Source organism: Fukomys damarensis, unplaced genomic scaffold, assembly GCF_012274545.1.
Source record: "Fukomys damarensis isolate Sample0158 unplaced genomic scaffold, DMR_v1.0_HiC HiC_scaffold_18, whole genome shotgun sequence".
In the NCBI taxonomy this organism is placed as follows: domain Eukaryota; kingdom Metazoa; phylum Chordata; class Mammalia; order Rodentia; family Bathyergidae; genus Fukomys; species Fukomys damarensis.
Genome location: NW_022900930.1, coordinates 35,015,735 through 35,035,737, shown reverse-complemented (window position 1 = coordinate 35,035,737; position 20,003 = coordinate 35,015,735). Strand labels below are relative to the sequence as shown.

Here is a 20,003-nt window from a genome sequence, read left to right as displayed (position 1 = left end):
TGGTCAAGGGTGGTAGGATGGTCTAGGATCTTTAGACTGAAACGTTAGAACTGTAGCTCTTGTATAAACCTTGGGTGGATATATGAGGTGGGGAAATGCATAACTTGACTAAGCCAAAAAAAGTATTTCCCAGGTGTTCCACAGGCACCGCAGTGGATTGAGTCAGAAGAAGGCAGTATGCCGATCTCATAGGCAGGGAGGCTGATGGGCCAAGAAGAGCCAACAGTGCAACAGGGTCAGTGTCTCACAGAGCATGGCGCTTTTTCTGGATTATGGCATCTCCTGCCATCAGTCAAGGGCAGCTACCTTTGGGCACAAGGTGGGAGAAAATGGCCTAGTCTGACTGCCTCTGTCAGACCAAGGTTCAGCTCCCCGTTCCCTACTATATTTAGTAAAGCACATATGTAAGAGCAGTATGAAAACAGACGGCGGAGGGGAAAAGAGAATGCCAGCTGAATTTTTTCCAGTAAAGCTCATTTTTAATAGATGTTTTTTCTGTTTCTACAATGACAGTGTATAAGGGGACAGTTTTCCTGGACAGGAGGGAAGCAACTTGTTCACTTGTATTTGTGCTGACCACAACTTGATCCACAGAAAATAAACTGTACTCATGCTTACCTTTTTAGTTAATGTTTAACTTTACAGGATGTCTGGGCTAATGTTGAAAAGGGACTTCTGAGCTCAACAAAATGGGGAGTCAATATGTTAAGTCTACCCTAAGATAAATGCTTTAAATTATAATAAGTGATTTTGTTATTAAGGCTTTATTTCAACTAATCTCTTGTACACTCTAGTACCCGATGATACATAAATTTTGTTAATTTGTAAGTATATCTTGACATTACATGACTTTGTCATTACAAACTATTAGTGAGATGATGGCACATTTTATTTTAGGAGAGTTGCTTTGCCTGTTGTCCCAGAGTCCTTTCTAGGGCATTATTTGTCCCCAAGGAAAGGGTATACACACACACACACACACACACGCACACACTTACACGCATATCCTGAATATTAACAGCTAACACTTATTGAAGGCTTGCTCAAGCATGCTCTAAACACATGACCCTTGTTTGAAGGATGAAGACTCGGTTTAGAGAGGTTAAGTAATCAGGGAAAAATAGAGTCTAAAATTTAAATATAGCAGTCTTAATCCCAGAGCCTACACATGTAAAGAGTAGATCATTACCTTTAATTCCTAGGTCAGTAAAAGATACATAAGCAAAACCCTCCAGGTGATGGGAGCGACCTTTGGAGTTAGAAAGTTGAGTCCTTAAACTCAATTACTTTCCAGCTTCCCAGTATAGATGCCGTTTATGGAAAACAATGAGGATCATCCTCTGTCCAGGATAGAGCAAGTGAATGAGATTCAGGTATATTTATTTTTCTTTCCTTTGAAAAGTAAATGTTGATGGAAAAGTTCAATAACAGATTTGGAAGTATAAACTTGGAACTGTTAGAACTGTCCTCACTTATTTTCCAGACCAGATTTTCTTCTTTCCACACCCGTTATCTGATAGCCACTCCACACCCTCCACATTTTCTTGAATAGTGTCATTGATTAATCTGATTGTGTTCCCTCACCAAAGTGGAACATGAGAAATCAGTGATAAGATTGTTATATACTCACTGCTCAAGGGAGCACACAGTATAAAAAACCTGTCATTGCTTGCATTAGTATATTAAGTTAATAATAGAGAGTACGTCAAAATTTATAAATTGCTTTAGAATGTGGCATCAACTTTGTCAGCACTATTAAACAATTGTGGACTTTAGATTTAAAACATTTTTCTTCAACTTTTTCTTGCTTATTTCTCATGAAAATAGTCCTTACACAAGAGGAGAGAAAAGTAGAATCAGTAAAGTGATTAATAATTCTACTTATATCCATGAAAAGGTAGTTTTTAAGGAAGTGGTTTGGTGGATTTTTATTCTACACATACAATGTTAACTTTATAAATCTTATCTTTCATACTAGGAAGCTTAAATCAGGTAACATGTTAATAGGGTAATAGAGCAGAAAAGATAACCAAGAGCAGTCTAATATCAGACACCACCTCCAGGGGAGGCAAAGGAGAACTCTGACATAGCTTCTTACCCTTCACGTCACCTCCGTAAGGTCAGATACAAAAATCTTTGCCCAGACCAGTGTTGGAATTATTATAAATCAAGAATCTAAGAATTTCTGCTTTTTCTTCTATTCGTTGTATTTTGTTTCTGTGTTCGAAAATATATAAAAAACAAAAATTTTGAGAACATAAAATATGCTTTCTTAAATGTACCTTCTCTGGGGAATTAAACACACTCTGTAGATGTTCTCTGTGTTGTTTTGTTCTTGAAAATACCAGTGTTACCTTTCCCCCCACGTCAGTAGCCCTTGTGGTGAGAGCAGTTCCCTGTCTAGAGTTACCTACTGAAAATTAAACTCTTGATGATTTAGAGCAAAATTTCAGGTCTGAATCAAGTTTTCCTAATCTGGAAGAATGACGTAATGTTCACGGAGCGGCGCCAGGTTCTCTTCGTTTGTTTTATTTATATTAGCTGGGTCCCAGGGGGAAGTGTGCTACGAAGCATGTGGTCTGCTAACTATATTTAGCTAAACTAAGTTAATAATATCAGGAGGCATTTTTTTAAGTTATACACTCAATGTACTATGAATTTTTTCCAAGCATCTTGGTTTTTTTCTATAAAGTTTGTTCAAGCATAAATAATAGTATTATTAAAATTTCACCTTTTGAGTATGAAGAAAGTATCTCTTATAATCTCTCTTCATCTTGGCAGGTTTCTCCTGGGATAGTGGTGTTTGGGTTGAGAACACCTTGCTTGAGAAGGTTGTTTTAGCTTTTCCTAGTGGACTTTAATACGGAAGCAAGATAAGTGCCTGGCACTATTCACTCTAGAGTCTCTTCTATCCCCCTAAACTTACTCTAAATATAAAAACAGCCTGTGCATCCTAAAACAGTAGACTATTGTTTTTATACTTTTGCACCAATTTTAAGTATTTGTATAAATGGGAGAAAAATACCTGTGACTTTATTTAAATGTAATACTTTAGCTTTGTACTTGGTCATCCCCTCTTACTGACATGTTTCAGTATTTTTGCTTTTGCTCTCTTGCATGATCCAGAGGTTATATGATACGTCATGTGAGATAAAAATTCATCTTCCTATCACAACTATCTTCTGCCCTTTTCCCCAAGTCTTCAGAGATCACAACCTGTTCCCCAGGACAGGTTGATGTCCCTGCTCACTACAGCCAGGAGAACCAGCTGCATACCCTTGGCCTGGTAGTGTGACCTGAACAGAGCAAGGCTGTCTTGGGAAATGGAGTCTCTCAGCTGCCCGCCAGAGAATGCTCACAGGACAGGGGTGTTCACACCCATCACAATGAGTAGCACCAAAGGTGCCCCAAACAGACCAACCATCCGAGAGCATCTTAGAAGAGGGGAACAGTTGGAGCAACCATCTTAGAATCAATTCGGCTATTACTTGCTGCAAAGTCAGCAAATAAATGAGAAAATGAGTAAGAAATTAGAGGACAGCTTTTTGCCACTGTCGTGGACAAGACCACTGCCACTGTCTGATGATATTGGTCCTTCAGAATCCATGTTTTTAAACTCTAAGGCTCTCTGGTGTGATTCCCATTAGGTAGAGCACCTAATAAACATCTAGAAGGACAGAGACAATAACCCTGTGAGAATCTTCCAGGAGCGCTATCTAGCAGAAATATAGTATAAATCACAATGTAGGCCACATAAGCAACCTTAATGTTCCCGTAGTCACATTTAAAAGGGAAATGAAACAAATAAATTAATTTTAACAATATTTTATTTAGCCCAATATATTAAAAATTAGTAATGAGATCATCTTACATTCACTTTTTGAACTAAATTTTCAGTATCTGGTGTGTATTTTACATATTGCACCATATCTTCAGTTTGGACTAACAATAGTTCGAGTGTTCGAAAGCTACACGTAGCCAGTGGCCACCACACTAAGTAGTGCAGGTGAAGAGGTAGATAGTCAGGGAGGCACAAACCCTTACTCTACAAGCCCAATATAGCAGACGCAACATAAAATACTCTGAATAGTCATCTTCGTCTTTTCATACCTGAAAACTGCTGCTAACTTATACACCAAGTAACAGTAATAAGAGTTAACCCTGGTTCTAGAAATGGAGTTTTTTCCTTGGAGAACTGTACACCAGACCCCATTCTAGATCTTGAACCACAAAACAAAAACAAAAAGAAGACCCCTTCTTAAGGCACTGATCTCCCTGGACTGGTATTAGGAGTAGGGGTAGAGAGCTGGACATTTAGGGAAAAAGTAGGAAAAGAGATCCATCAATGGAATAATTTCAGTAGTGAATGCTGTGAAGTAAATAAAACAAGAAAATGAGTTTGAGAGAGATGAGAGTACCCCCTCTTGCCCACACTGGTATTAAATGAGCCCTTTGGGGAGTAAACTGCTGTGTATCATGAAAACTTATTTTCACCCTGAGGCAAATACTTCCTCAATTATCAAAGTGATTACAGAGATTCTCATTTGTCTTTAAACGAGAATTTCATTATTTAAAAATGCAATCCCATAGAAATGAAAAAAAACTGAAGAAGCTGGTTTCTATGTACTTCAAATAATATTTTGGCACAGGCTCCAGATGACAACATCTCTCCCCCAGGACACAGTAACCACTGCAGCTAAAATCAGAAGTATGGCCTGAATAATGCACAGTGAGACTGATACCTAAGAAAGATTTTTTTTTAACGGAGACAAATTTAAGGTTTTATCTGTTCCATCTCCATATTCAGTTAAGTGAAACTTCAAAACTAATTACTTCCAAGGACTTTGGTCTCAGCTACGTGCATAACTAGTAAGTGCTGTCAGGAGTGTCGGGGATACACGGAGTAATCAAATTAGTGTATTCAATATGGAAGTCTGTGTTCAAAAGAATCTTGGTCTGAAGAGCAACAGGACTACCCTACATTGTACCTCTGTGTGCTTATGTCTGGGATAGCTCGGGAGGGAACTCAGGAAATAGTAACAGTGAGTTGTGTGGAGATTCGTGTTTCTGCAACTCCAGTAGTGTTTGGAAGGTTTTTAGGTTTGTTTTCTACTTTTTATCACGTATGTGTTACCACTTTAAGAAATAGTATTTAATGTCAAAAGAGAAAAAGAATTGCACAGAAATGTCTGCAGGTATTCTAATTACGAGTGCAGATTTTAAAAGAAAAGTTTTTATGATAACTACTACACTACAGATTTTCAGGAATAATCATTGTGTTTTAATTCTCTCAGGCAAAACTTCGACTTTGTTGGCCACAAAGAATATGTTGTTGATTGCAGTCTTATATGACGCTTTGCCTTTAACCATTCTGATCATTTTCATAATCAAAGCCTGATGGCAGTATTTTTTTTAAATGCAACAAACTAAAACTGTTACCAGCCATTTTGTAGAGGAAATTTTAACTAAGTACAGTGTTTGGATCAGCTGAATTAAAGCGATTATAAAAGCAGCTAAGAAGCTGTTCTCTATCTTCAGGAGGAGAAAGGGATGTTAAAGCTCCATTGGAAATGAACGGACATGCATAAATTTTCATTTACCAGAGTTGCTTAGGGATACCTAGCAGCTGAAGTGGGGGGAGCTCTTTCTAAATCCTTTAGGTAAGGGACTGAGACCCTGCCGTCAAAGGCGCATGCTGAGATGCCAACGGGAGGTCCTCAGACTTCTCCCCCAAAAGCACTGAATACATTTGAGGTCACATTCGCTTCTCATCTCTTTACCAGTCTCCAAATAAAGGCTGAACAAATAATGGCTATAAGCTTAAAAACTCACTAATTCATTAGCAAGAAATCTCACAAGTCTAGGGATCTTTCAGACCAGTAAAGGGCATGATTGATGCAGTTGAGGAGAACTTTTGATTCTCTATGCTCACGTCTGAGACAATTTGAGAGACAGCATCAGAGTTCTCAGAGACAGCCGCAGAGATCTCAGAGGAGGAAGGGGATGCATGGTCTGGCCGGATGAGCTTCACTCCAGAGTTAAACATGCTGACTTCCATTCACTGCCAGTATACATGCCCCAAAAGGGCAGGCCCCATGCCCCACCACAGCTCACACATACACACAGAGAAAAGAGAAAAAATCCCCTGCCAGCGAAACCAAAATGAGAAGACAAAAGGAGAGCGGGATTGAGCTAGGTCCACCTACCACTTCTACTCCTCACGAGAGGACACAGGCCAGGAGCACTTCCCTCCTAGAATTGCCTCCACAGCAAAACACAGCGAAGGACAGAGGGCCCTTTCAGTGTCCTGATGCCTCAACGATACCACGCAGCAAGAGTTGCAAATATGCTGGTATTTTGCACCTGAAAGCCAAAAGGAGGAATGTTCAGTCTATTAGGTCTTTAACATATATCACAAATAACTTGAATGTCTCTGGCTTATTTTGACATTTTTGTAAATTCTGTGGATCTTCAATTTACTCTTCAGATAAATATTTTAGAGATTAAAATATACCTCAGCAAGAAAAAATTACTATTCAAGTTTTATGTTTCTATACTTGTATCTGTTGCATTAACCCTGTCTCATTCAGAAGGTATTAACCACAAAACTACTTATTAATGTCTGTTCCCTGGTAGGAACTGCTTATACTTGCGAGAACAAAGATAAGCTCTTCTTTACTAGTGGCCACAATCAAGAGGTGAGATGATATTTGAAAGGCCAAGTTAAGGAGAAAGGTACAATAAATACGCTCTATCATTTTTACCTAGGACTAGTCCTTAGAAAATCATCTTATCACATTGAAACCCGAAAATGAGTGTTATGCCGACAGCACTACATCTAGTCAGTCATCCACACTGTCGATGTACACACTCGCATTGAGGCTGCATTACAGGGACATAAAGCTATTGGACAGTCAGCTCCGCATCCTTCCTCCTCACCCTTCAGGGACGAGGTCACCTTTGCTGAAACTTGGAGCATAACTTTCCATTGTTCTTTGGAATATTCACTTGTAATCTTGTTAGAAATGACTTGAAAGATTAAAGGTGTTCTTACCTTGGTGTCCCTACCCGAGACACTCAGAGTGGAGGACATCCTAATCTAAACTCTGGCGGTGGCCCCTGGTGCGATAGCTACCAGATGTATCAGCCTGATAATATACAGTGACTTTCTACACCGTTTGTTTTAAATTTTAAAATAATGATCGCATTCATGCAGGTGTATATACAACTTCCCAAAATGAAGTACTATAGTACGAACTCTTACATTCTTGTAACAGTGTGTAATCTTATAGTATCGTCATGAAACCCAGATGTGGCATGCAGCAAGCTTCATTACATACATGTAATATAAGCTTAGTACTACAACTGTATGCACTACAAAATTTTGTTTCAAAAGCCATCTCAAGATTTTGAAGCATTTTTATTTATTTTAATTTTTTTTTTTTTTTGTACCGGGGATTGAACCAAACCACCAAACCACTAAGCTAAATCCCCAGCCCTGAAGCATTATTATATTACTAGCTACCATATTATAAAGTACTCCATTTGATAGAGTGCCAGATTAAAAAAAAACTCTTGCACACACAGAGCCATCTATAATGATGCTGGAAACTTCATGTAGCTATTATAAATTTCTCATTTTTAAGAGTAATTACACTAAAATTGGATTGTTTTATCTAAGAATTGTTTTTGGTGGTTTTAGTCATTTCTCAGGAGGGAACCTCATGTGTAATAATTCTTCCCAAGATGCATTAGATAGATTTCATTTACTGCTGAAAATTGGATCTGCCTCCTAAGGGGAAAGGTTAGTCAGCTCTTTCATTAGTGGTTCTCATCTTTTGGCCTCTAAGGAATGTCAAAGTTATCTGGTCAAAAGCTAAGAAGGGTGAAAGCCACTTAAAATTTGCAACTTTTTTTTTTTCATGGTCTCAAAGCTCTTAATTCATGCTGGTAAGCTACATTTCCTGAGCTTGCCAGAATACATTTTTGAGTTTTTTCAGGAACTTCTTCTGTCTTCAGAGCAGAAGTTGGAATGGGAGCCTGCCTGGTGACCAGGCAAGGCCTGCATTTACACCACAGAAACCTTGGCTTGTGTATCCTGGCTATTAACTTTTAAACTAGCAATGGTTGACCTTTAAGGGAAATAAATTACTCCAGGACCAGAGCCAACCGTGCATTCCTTTCATTTATTTATCCTTATGAGATCAAAATATGTAGAAAATGTTATTGGCAGAGTATTATTTATTCAGAAATGTTTAGTTCTTCAGTGATGGACTTATGTTAACAGGAATTTGGAAAAAAAATCTATAAATTGATGTAGCTCATCAGCATGCAAAAATATATTCCTGCACTTCAGCATAGTTAGTGATATAATCTCTCAAGAGATTGAGCAACATAGCAGATGAGTAATATTGGTAATATTCAGATGTACAATCTTGAAAGGCTAGATAATGGTTTTTATAGCATTAAGGGACTTTTAAAAGTATTTAAAGAAAACTATTTAAAAATGACCAAACTTTATTTCAGATAATGAAGAAATTCAGACCGAAAGTGTTCTAGCCAAGGCCACACAGATAATCGACGGCTCGGTCACTTCTGCCAGGGAATACACTCAGTGTATCTGCAGCAGGAAGAGTTCAAAAGAGCTGTGATTTTAAAGCCAAAGCCGTTTTAAGAGTTTAATTCCAATTTCTTTAGACTTTGTTCTTTTTAGTAATTTACTTTTACTACAACAAACACCTTGTTCAAATAGGAGGGTGGGGAATAAAACTATAAGTATATAGAAACCTGCATGATAAAATATCGGTAGTATTTACTGCTGCCATGTCATGTGTCCTTTGATTCCCAGAAATTTAGATTCAGATTTTACTTGCTCAGTATGAGCTGAGAACCTTTTCCAATAAGTCTCATCTTCCTAGCCACCTACTACCTTTTTTTTTTTACTTATATTGTACAACTGTAAATGATGTTTAGTTAGTAGAGACTAAGCATTCAATGGTTTCTCAATATAATAAATGCTGGTCAGTGGTGCCAAAACTGAAAGAAATTCTGGAAGCAAATTTAATTTCTTAGTTGCAAAACCAACTCCTTCAAGTTGCTTTGTATATTCTGTTAGCTTCTCCAACAAATAAAAGTTTTTAAGCATCTGAGGTGCTACCTAAAAGTTATACACCTGGAATGTCTTCAGGATCTACTTTAAGCGGCACTGCCATGTTTACAGCCTCGTAACACAGAAACAGAGAGGAGAGAGATAGCAGGATGAGCCGCAGTCTGGGGAGGAACTCAAATTAGGATGGTCCTCTGTGGCTGGAGAGTCACAGTACCCAGGCTAAGCCCTAGATAAATTGTGGCCTTGAGTAGGGGCACTGAGCCATGGCAGTCATGACCCAGACCTCTTCAGCTTTCAACTGTGGAACCTTAGACCACTTAATATATCTTTATGCGTCAGCTTCCTCCTTTGTAAAATGGGGACCATAAACGTGGCTTTTTTCCTGAAGTTTTTATAAGATGAGATGAGTGCATGTAGGTAAATCCCTTATAATGGTATTGGTGCATAGCAAGTGCTCAGCAGTACTTAGAATCATAGTAAGTACGGCCATTAGTAATGCTCTTGGTGCTAGTAGTAGCAGAAATGTTCATGATTGATTAAATTCTCTGGAGAAGGCCTCCCCTGGTGGCTTTAAAGATACAGAATGAATAAATGGATCCCCTTTTCAGTATTCCAGGATATTTAGTTGCTAAGACGATAGCGCTGTATTATCTATATCTTCTTCTGTGGTGTGCTTTTAAGATACAGACTTTTAGAATTTGTTTATTTGATAGTGCTGAGAACCTCACAATCCTGCCAAAGTAATCTACACAGAGCTGGGCCCCCAGCTCTATATATTTTAAGTCATTTCAACTGTTAATGTTAAATTTTATATGGTTTTTTAAATTCAAACAGTATAGACTGTAAAATGCAAACGTTCTTTCCACCTCATCCTAGTCTTAACTTTCTAGGGATGAACACTTTCAACACTTGTTTTTGTTTCTTTGTAACTTCGTGAACCATATATAAATCTGTCCATTGATTGTTTATCAGTTTCAGACAGGCTATTAATTTTTAGTGTTGTTCTTACCACCAAGATGTTCTTGTCAGGCCTTTGATATCAATCAACCAGTTGGTAATTTTTGTCAAGTTAATCTCTCTGTGTTTCCACTTCTATAACTGTAAAATAAAGAAATTGGCATTAGAAACCATTTGAACTAACTTTTTAAAAAGAAAGAAAAAAAGAGAGGCAGACAGCTGATTTCTGCATGGAATTCAGAGATAAATCTGTTCTGAGGGTTAGCTGGAGCTAAGTGCCAAAATAGTATCCAGTTTTAACTTTCTCCCTTCATTGTTTACTCTCCACTTGCTTTCTCTTTTATGTACTGGCCTCCTTTTTATAGAATCTTCCACAATGGGCAGAGATTCCAGAAATTCTGTCCTTTTAGTTCTTAAAGGACAAAGAAAGACATTTCTCTCCCCTCTTTGGTACAGAAAGAATTTCCGAGAAAGGCCCTGAATGGCCTGGCCTGACCTGATTCTGTAGTTATTCCTGGATGATTTGATGAGGCCATACAGTGATTGGCTAATCCTGAGTCACAAGATCACCCTCTTTACCAGGGGTGGGGGATTATATCTGGCAGATTCACAGGAGTAGGGTGAAAGCAGATTTGTAAAGGATTGCTGCTGCCAGTGGCAGATAATAAAAATAGATTTCCACGCAACTTGCAGTTTCAGGCAACTGATTTTAAGAAGGAATTCATTCAATTTTCCACCTATTAGCAAATCATGACCTGCTTCTGTGAATACTTATTGCCTTGATATCAATCAACAACCTCTTTTTCCTTCCAGAGAAAGCATGGCCTCTGCCTACACATCCTACCCAGTACCCACATTAGCAACTTCAGGCGGTACTTGCACAACACTGGCAAAATGAGTCCTGACAGACATCAGTGCTTCTGATTCCAGCCCCAGTGCAGCCCTGGTAGTGTTACTCTGTCGGGTCTTTATGGACTGCTGCACAGTGGACACAGGGAATCATTCCCTCTGTCCGTACAGGGCCCATTTTGTTATCTCAGGAGACATTCTGTGTATCCAAAGACTGGCTAGAGAACAGTTCAGTGATGGGAAGAGCAGATCCTATCAAAGAAAAGAACTCCCTAGAGATGACTACAGTTCTCAGTACTGAAAATATCCCTGGAACACCTCTGCTCAAGGCAAATATAAACCTGATGCTTTTTTTGACTGATAACCACATAAAATGGAAAACGGGCACTGATACAGGCTGCCACTGCCTGGAATGTGATGGAGTAGCTCCTGTATGCCAAATTAGGAACTGTTTCCAGGTTCACAGATGCTTTCATTTGCCAATGACAGCTTCATATTCTGGACATGGAAAAGCTACAGATAGAAGTACTGTCAGTTAACTCCGACAGATATGCATGCTTTTAACACTTTACTATAAGACACAGTTCCCTTTCCCACATTCTACATCAAAGGATATAGGTATTTAGTGACATCTGTGTGAAAAGCACTGCACACATAATACAAAGAACGTAAGCCTGGCTCTCCTCTTTTGGGAAAAGGGATGATTTTGCTGCTGCCACATCTCGACAGTGCCGGACGAGCCTAGTGGGCTTAGAGGAGAGAGGAAGACTACTAGAAACTATTGGGCAGGGCTTCAAGAAGAGATAAACATGGATGGGCAAAAAAGGATGAAGACACCCTAGGGAACAGATAGAAACTGGCAGAAGTGAGCCTTTTAAAAGAGGGTAGTGCATGAAAACAGGCCAAGAGAAAGAAAAACCCAGGGTAAGTTTGTGAAACAGACTAATTCGGGAGAATGACAAAAAAAAAGGGAGAGATACAAGATTATTAGGCTTTTGGGGTTCCAAATGTGGAGATTTTGAATATCAGACATTTTTAGGGGCAGACATTAGATGAGTGTGAGAGCCTCTGAAATGTGTTGGGTTTGAAGGGAAGAGACACACTGACATCATACGGAAGAGGTGACACAGTTACCGTTCGGCTGAGGCTGGGTTGGTTAGGTTAGGGAGGGAGGGACGGTGCAGCCGCTGATTCCTTATGCAAAGAGGAGCAAAAAGGAAATTTGGATCTTGGTGGAACTCCGTATTCATTTCAGAGCTGAAAAGGAACGAGTGAAGGAAATAAAGCATAGTATCAGCAGTAGGAACAAGGGTAGTTGTGTTAGTGATGACAGGTGAGAAGCATGCTTCAAGAACGAGGGGCTGGCAGCTCGTTGTCACATGCTGGAGAGAGCACAGAGAGGCAGTGGGACCCCCGGGTTCCAGATCTTGGACACAACATAACCCTGTCTTTATGTTGAACAAAATAGCTTAAGTGGATTTTTGGAAGATTTACAAAATCAGGCTGAAGGATGAAAAACATTTGTGGTGGAAAGAAGCGAAGAGTTTACCAACAGAACTGTGGCCTCCAAGTCCCTGGCTTACTGTATCTCATGTTTCTTGGAGGAAGATCATTAGAGGAGAGCCATGTCCAACCCTGTCCCCTCAGGAGCTTTGGAGACCCACAAAACCCAAAAGCTGCTTTTCTCTACTTCTGGGTCGCATTTATCCATAGGTATATCTGTTTGGGAGGGTGGGGGAGATGCAATTAATGTTAACCAATTAGGTGATGATCATTCATACAGTAAAATTATTCTTTTATAAGAATATTTACCATGGAATTACTTTGGTTTTCCTCCATAGTGCCTTCAAATTCTATCTACAGAAAAAAAGGCGTACATTTTTCACAACGGATGTAAAAACAGTGTACACAGAGCATATTTGGGCTGATTTGGTTGTTTACTAGTTACTTCAAAATGAATATCTTCATAATGTTTAGATTTCATAGGGCTAGAGAGGACAGGTCATAAAAATCTACAGGCTTACTAGGGCTCTACAGATATTACATTATAAATTTCCATTCTAAAGTACAGAAATTGTCCCAGAAGGATAAGTGAACTATCCAAGTCAGAAATTCTCATGGTACAGCTGGTGTTGAACTATTTGAACATTTCTCTATTTTATTGACTTCATGTTCTTGCAAAATAATCTACACAGTAGTGACTTCATCTCTCAGATTACTCTCAGAAAAAGGCAACTATGTGCTGCTAAATGCCATATAGCCTGATGCAGCAGATCATTTCTTTTTGTATTTTAGAGAAATCTGTGGTGGGGGGTAATTAAATTCAATCAATATTAATTGGATAGTTTATCTGTGAATAGACAGGAAGACAATGAAGAGAAAAATATTTAGATAAGGCACAGACAAGAGATCGCTATTTTGTAAAGATACTTGGTGAGCAAATAATAGATGTTTGAAAAAATACAACGCTTTGCCCTTAGTGATCATTTATTTTTAACAAGTACCAACTCCATATTCAATTTAGCAAGCATGAGCTACAGTGGAAATGACAGACAGGTTGATTCCAGTATCTGTATAATGATAAAATGGGAAGTTGAAGAAATTTATGTGAAACTTTAAAATATGCCAAATTCTTTATTTCATTGTAAGACAGAAAGTTAAGTATTTGTCCATCTTTTTCCACCAGTTCTTAGAAATCTGACAAATTGTATGTTGAATGCTTCAAAGTTTCTCAACATCTGTCTCACAGGGAGCTTCTCTTTGGCGTTCCAATTAGAAATGAGATCATTGATTTTGCCTCAAGCACTGACAAAAAAAAAATTGGAAAACAGATTTTTCTTCAAAAATGTACCATGTCTATGTTAAGAATTAATACCAAACATTTTCAATTGGGAACAATTTATATTGCTTTTAATGTCCACTAAATTAGCATCGTTTTCATAAGACTCAGCAGCTAATATCTTCCTGCTGTTTTCACTGGCCTTTGAAGCAGCAGAAGTGAAACCACTTGCAGCATTTCACTGTGATGATGCTGAGTTAGTAAAGCTGGTAGGACCTGACCTCACATTCCTTCCCCAAAGGGGCCGAGGCCGAAACACCAGTGTCCCGCGTCGTTCGGATTCTGTCGTCACCTGGAGACTGCAGACCCCTCAAGACCCAGCCCATATCACTCCTGGTCTTTTGCTGGGGCTGTAAGTGCCTCAGACCACTTCCGGCAGCCTTCCTAGAGCAGGACTCTATGGGAGCCTCTGTCTCTGGGGAGCCAGCTTCAGGACTCTTGTTCTGACGATGGTTCACATGAGCACAGACCCCAGGCAGAACCCCGTCTTCCCAGCCTCTCCATCCTCATCCTTGTGCACATGACAGATGCAGCAGTCCTTTGATTTGCAAGAGATTCCCAGGAGGATTAGGAACTGGTCAGTAATTGTTCCTCCTCTGTCTTTCTCATGGTACATGGGATGACTTCAAGTACAGATCAACTTTATGTGGTAAGACATAAAGAGCTACTGTCTTTCTGTGTGGAGCCAGATATTCTTCTCTAAGTGCAAAGGACAAATCTTTCTAAAAGAGACTTAGATCATGTGCTGATTCTGCTCAGGCCACTTCTCCCTTGAGCCATTGCATGGAATTAATTCTGTTTAGTTCTGGCTTTGTCCAGAGAGCACAATTTACAAAAAGGCTCAGAATGAATTAAAGATCAAAGAATGGGACTTTGTAAAGAAACCTATGTCGCCGGGGATTTAGCTCAGTGGTTCTGCCACCTGCCCTGCAAGCACAAGGACCCAAGTTCAATCCCTGGTACCAAAAGAAAAAAAAAGAAGAAGAAAATACAGATTTAAGTGGGGTGTGGTGGCTCACACCTGTAATCCCAGCACTCCGGAGCCTGAGGCAGGAGGATCACTATGAGTTCAAGACCAGCCTGGGCTACATAGTGAGTTCCAGGTCAGTCTCAACTACATAATGAGACCCTGTCTCAAAAAACAAAAAGAAACCTATGTCATTGTGTAAAACTAGTTAAAAACATACCTTCGTATTCCCAAACAGTGGTCAATTTTGATTTGATATAACATAAAGTCCATCTAAGTTCTTCTTGTCTCCTTCAACCTTAGGGGAATGTATTTTAATTAATAGTTAATTCTGCACTGATAACTTCCTCTAAACTTAGTGCAATACACTCTAATTTGGCTTATATTTTTCTTATAAATGATTATTCTCAACTTCACAATTTTTTGTTGTTACTGTCTTTGAGACGGGTCTCACTGTGTAATTGAAGTCAGCCATGAACTCACTATGCAGCCAAGACTGTCCTCGAGCTAGTGGTGATCTTGCCTCCCAATTGCTGGGATTATAAACATGTGACACCAGCTTTACCTGATTTGTGATTTATGTATACCTTTTACCAGGAGGCTATAATAAGTGCTAAACAAAGCAAATTCTTTCATATTGACCCACCTGCAGTGAATCTAGTTTCTATAACATGAAGACACAAAATAAGACATAATAGAATAAAAAGACAATTGGAGTATTAAGATAGTAAAGTCATAGATGGATCTTTATCAGTAGCACCTGAACAAAAGCCTTTGTAGTCATTTTTAAATTCCCAGAATTAATACGTGGACCCTCAAGTTATGACTGGCCTGACATACGAACAACTTGGATTAATCGGGTTCATGAAAGGGTCATTTGCCTCTTGTTATCTATAGCATAGCATGTACCCAGGTAAACATTCAGATCTCAGCTGTATTGACTTAGTTACAACCAGCCCTCAGGAACCAGTCAAGTTTGTAAGTCAAGGGTCCACTGTATATTGAGCTCTCTCACACATATGACACTGAGCTAGTCTCAGCCACAGAGTAATTGTTGGTGGGAGCTTCCCTTTATTCACTTACCTACTTTCATATGGAAATTTTTAAAAATTCCCAGTCATCATGGGGGCTTTGGTGTAGGACTGCCCTAGGGAATATGCCTGATGAACCCTGACAGTTATAAAAATATTGTCCTTGACAGTGATGCGTCTCATATGCTCTGTGTTTGGTTGCGTGTCATGAGCATGCTGGAAATTACAGCCCTTGCCTTCCAAGGGCATATGAATAGCAGGACCAATTCTTCATCATACAGTGGCTTCTGTATTACATAATCAAAAATGAAAGAGAACGCATAAATAGCATATGCTTAAATCACGAATGTTTGCCAGTTTTGTGATCCCAAGAGTTTCTGCAGAAAGTCACAAATACTGCATCTTTAATAATGTGATCAGGGCACAAATTATTTCTTGCAATCCAGATGCTGGTCCTGAGAGACATCCTGGGAATTTCCATTTTACCTAGAAGTTGTTTTCCAGAAGTTTCCTTTCACATCATTTGTTTTGAGCTTGGGCAGCAGTTCTCCAGAGAAAAAGTGATAGATAGTGATAACAACATGTTAGCACACCTTTTACTTTTACTGAACACTTTGGGGAGAATGACACAGCACAAGGCTTTATGAGCCAGTCCTTCCCATTACTTGACTTCACCAACCTGTGGAGACTTTATAAAAACTGAGGACAGTAAAAATCCGTGCAGAAGGCTGCTGTAAGCGAGTCAGTCCAGGGCTTGGCCTGTGACTGGTCTTGTGTTCACGTCCCATTCCACACCTCCCCACTGTCACCACGCTTCCTTTGCCAGCCGCGTGGCAGGGAAACAAGTGAAGAGGAAAATTCTCTGTACTAAGTGGAACGTTGTTCTCATTTTTTAAAGGTTCCTCTTGTAAAGTCAGCAGGATTGAGGTGGTTATGTTCTTGTGCTGTGGAACGTTTCTGAATCCACATCATGTACCAGACACTGCTCATTTAATTCCCCCACCACTTCACCCCACTGCCAGGAGCTGGCCAAGCTGGGAAACAAGCTGGTACAGTGCACCACGAATCTGGCCCCTTTTCACCTGTTCCACTGCTGCTTGGGCCTGTGTTTCTAGTCTGGTTACTTTTTCCAAACTTGTGTTATTAATCTAGTAGCAGATTGGGATTTACATCTCCCTTTATCCTTATCAAACTAAATATTTGCCTCATCCAACTATCTGCAAAATTATTCTTGTTAGAAGCATTGTGCAAACTTTTGGGGATAGGCAGAGGACCTTGACTATCTATGATGTAGGAGGAGACTCCATTAAGGGACTACTTAACATATTTCTTTCCTGAGCTTCCAGAACCTTTTTATGTCTGTGCCATTTCATCCTAAAAAGAATAAAATTTGAAGTCATATACAGTGTTACTTCCGTTCATGGACACTTTTGTTGTGAACAGTTTGGTTCACAAACAGAAGCCTTTGCAAACTGTGCATCGGATGACAAACATGGCCATCTTTACCTCACGAACACAACTGCAGCCATCTTTTCAAGAATCGTGGAACAAATTAAGTTCATGAACCAAGGTACCACTGTATATATTCTGACATATGTCAATATTTAAAACCTTAACTGATAATTCAAATCCTAATAGCCTGGGGCCCATAGCTATAAAGAGGCATAAAAGTGAATAAAGTCCTTAGGCGGGAAATGGGACCCAGATTTAAAAAAAAAAAAAACTACATCAAAGGTCAAGGTTTTGAATGTATGTTGGCGTATCTGGTGTAATGAAAGAAGCCAGGGGCAGACAGATTCTAACCTGGCTCTGCAGATAATTTGCTCTGTGACTTTGAGCAGGCTACTGAAAACCTCATTTTCTGTTTGTAAATGGGTTGTCACAGGATCACAACATTAATTCTAGATATGAAGGGTGAGTAAGAGTGGGTAATTTCTTGACTTTTGAATCGGGGGTGTGGTGAGGAGAGGGGAGAAAAATTGGGAGGAGTTTGACAGATTCGTTGCGCAAAGCAAAAGATTTAAACAACATGACACTGAAAGTGTACTTGTGACTAAGGCTATTTAAAACGCTTAACCTAACCTTTTATCTCTTCCATAGTAGTTGCAAAAGCTTCAGTTTAGTTTCATTTCCCTCTTTCATGTTAAGAGTAAAAAAAAAACAGCAGAAAAAATGGGGAAACCAGAGAATTGATGAATTTTTTAATGACACATAAATTTTAAGTAATTTCCAAAGGCCACAGACAACCTTGACTTTCTGCTACCTTTTATTCTCTTTACTTTTTTATCTCTGTGAAAATAGACCTTTATAAAAACAGCTGAATGAGGACTGAGAAGACGGTGTACTTCAGCCACTATAAGCTCAGGTTAGCAGATTTGGTTAGTTCTTTTCATTACTTAAATGAGTAGGCTGACCGAGTGGAGAAAGTCAGAACCAGTATCGTAAGAGCTTGGCTTTCTTGTCCTGGCTTCTCCGAAGACTGGCTTCCAGGGAGCCATTCCCTGCCCTGAACAGAGGGATCCTCACACCAGCTACAGCACTGACTACAGGTTGTTTGTGGCAGCCTCAGCAGATCCGTACCACACAGCTATTTGCAGTTGCCAGGCCACACTGGAAAGACCTTCAGACACAGCAGCTGGGGCTGTGGCTGTGGCCATCGTGAACCCATGCTGGCAGAGAGGGTGGCAGCGCCTTAGAGATGGCCTCCCATCCAGGTGCAGCATCCGTGGAAGGGGGGGTGTCTAGAAATAGGATGCATTCTGCAATAGTTGGGAAATATGAAAGGGGTAACAAAGGGAGGAAGATCAGGAAGGAGCCTCTCTGAATTCCGCATGAGTGTGCTTTGGATGACGGGCTTTGGCGCCGGTGGGGGTTTTTATGAGTTCTATCCCTGGGCTCTTCTAAGTCCAAGAAGCATGCGCACATGTGCTGGACGGCCTGCCCAAACCACACAGACATCTGGGCAGTGGTGGGGCCCAGCAGTGCTATAGCTGCTTCAAAAATGCTGAAATTAACTTCAGTAGGACTCCACAGAATCCTCTGTTGTTAAGCATCTTTGATGTTCTGCACAGATTAAGACCACAGAACTATCCCCTCTTTATTCCTTTAAGTTCACAGGAAAGTATGTCTTTGTCTTTTTATGAATTTAAGTGTAATAGTTTTACTGGATAATTACAAAAGGGGACAAAATGCACAGGAAGGTGATGTGAACTCACATCTAATGATACTAGATAACAGATCTAAATCCTTTTTTTACTTTATTAGCAGTTTTAATTCCTTTTATTGCTTTAAATGTCTGGTTTCTTTTTGCAGATTAGATGTCAGGGCATAAGAAAGTTTTGGGAGGTTGTTTTATTTTAAAAGGTTTCAAATTGGATAGTTTTATCTTTTTTTTTTTTAAGATTGTCCCTGCTTTATTTGCTTATTATAGTGCCACCTTCTGTTCCAATTTGACAGCCATTGGGACCTGAGGAAAGGAGAAAGCCTTAGATGTACAATTTACTGAAAACATGAAAGCTTTTGAGTAAAAGAGTGAGATTTTACTTAACTGAAAGCTGCTTGCTCTTATTTCAAAGATTAAAGTTTGATCTTGCTCTTTTCAATGGAAAATATTTGGGAAACTTAAATCAATAATCTGTTGCATAATAGACACCAACATGTTAAAACAGATGTCCCTTGTTTGCTTGTGTTTGAGCCGTGAAATATTAGTGTGTATTAAGGTTGTATAAATAAGTGGCACATCAGCTTAAAATTTTTCATACAGTAAAGGCTTTTTAGGAATAAATGCAGAAAATAAAAGTCGGCCTGTGGTACAGTCACTGATTGCAGAGTTGACAGCAAGGAAGCAGGCAAGCAAGACTAACCCAAATTGCAAAAATAACAAGTCAAGTGGGTTTATTTTGTAACTTTCTCGTTCTGATAGAATTCTTTTTCAAAAAAGTTGGCCACAAGTGAGAAGCTGAGCACTCCTGTCAGGTTTTTCTCACTCTTGGAAGTCGGTCAGAAGTTTCATCACGATCGGTGAACTGGTTTGGATCGCCGTGTATGAAACTCGGACCCCGAGAGGCCACGTCACGGTTCATTAGAGCTCTGTCGGCGGCCGAGTTCGGGCAGCCTCGGGGTCGGGCTCGCAGGCCCTCTCTGACCACGTCTCCCCTGTCTCCCCGCAGGGACCCTCTGCAGATCCAGCAGCTGCAGAACCAGATCCGCCTGGAGCAGGAGGCCCGCGCGCCGCCCTCGCCGCCCTTCCCG

The 20,003-nt window shown here is 39.8% G+C and overlaps 1 protein-coding gene across 1 annotated transcript in view; it reads left to right on the top strand.

Moving 5' to 3' along the window:
* LOC117283223 (palladin-like) overlaps positions 1-20,003 on the top strand; it is a 343,850-nt gene that overhangs the window by 311,133 nt on the left and 12,714 nt on the right. The window contains exon 11 of the mRNA XM_033765554.1: positions 19,922-19,999. Coding sequence (XP_033621445.1) covers positions 19,922-19,999 — 78 coding nt within the window. The remainder of the gene's footprint in view (positions 1-19,921; positions 20,000-20,003) is intronic.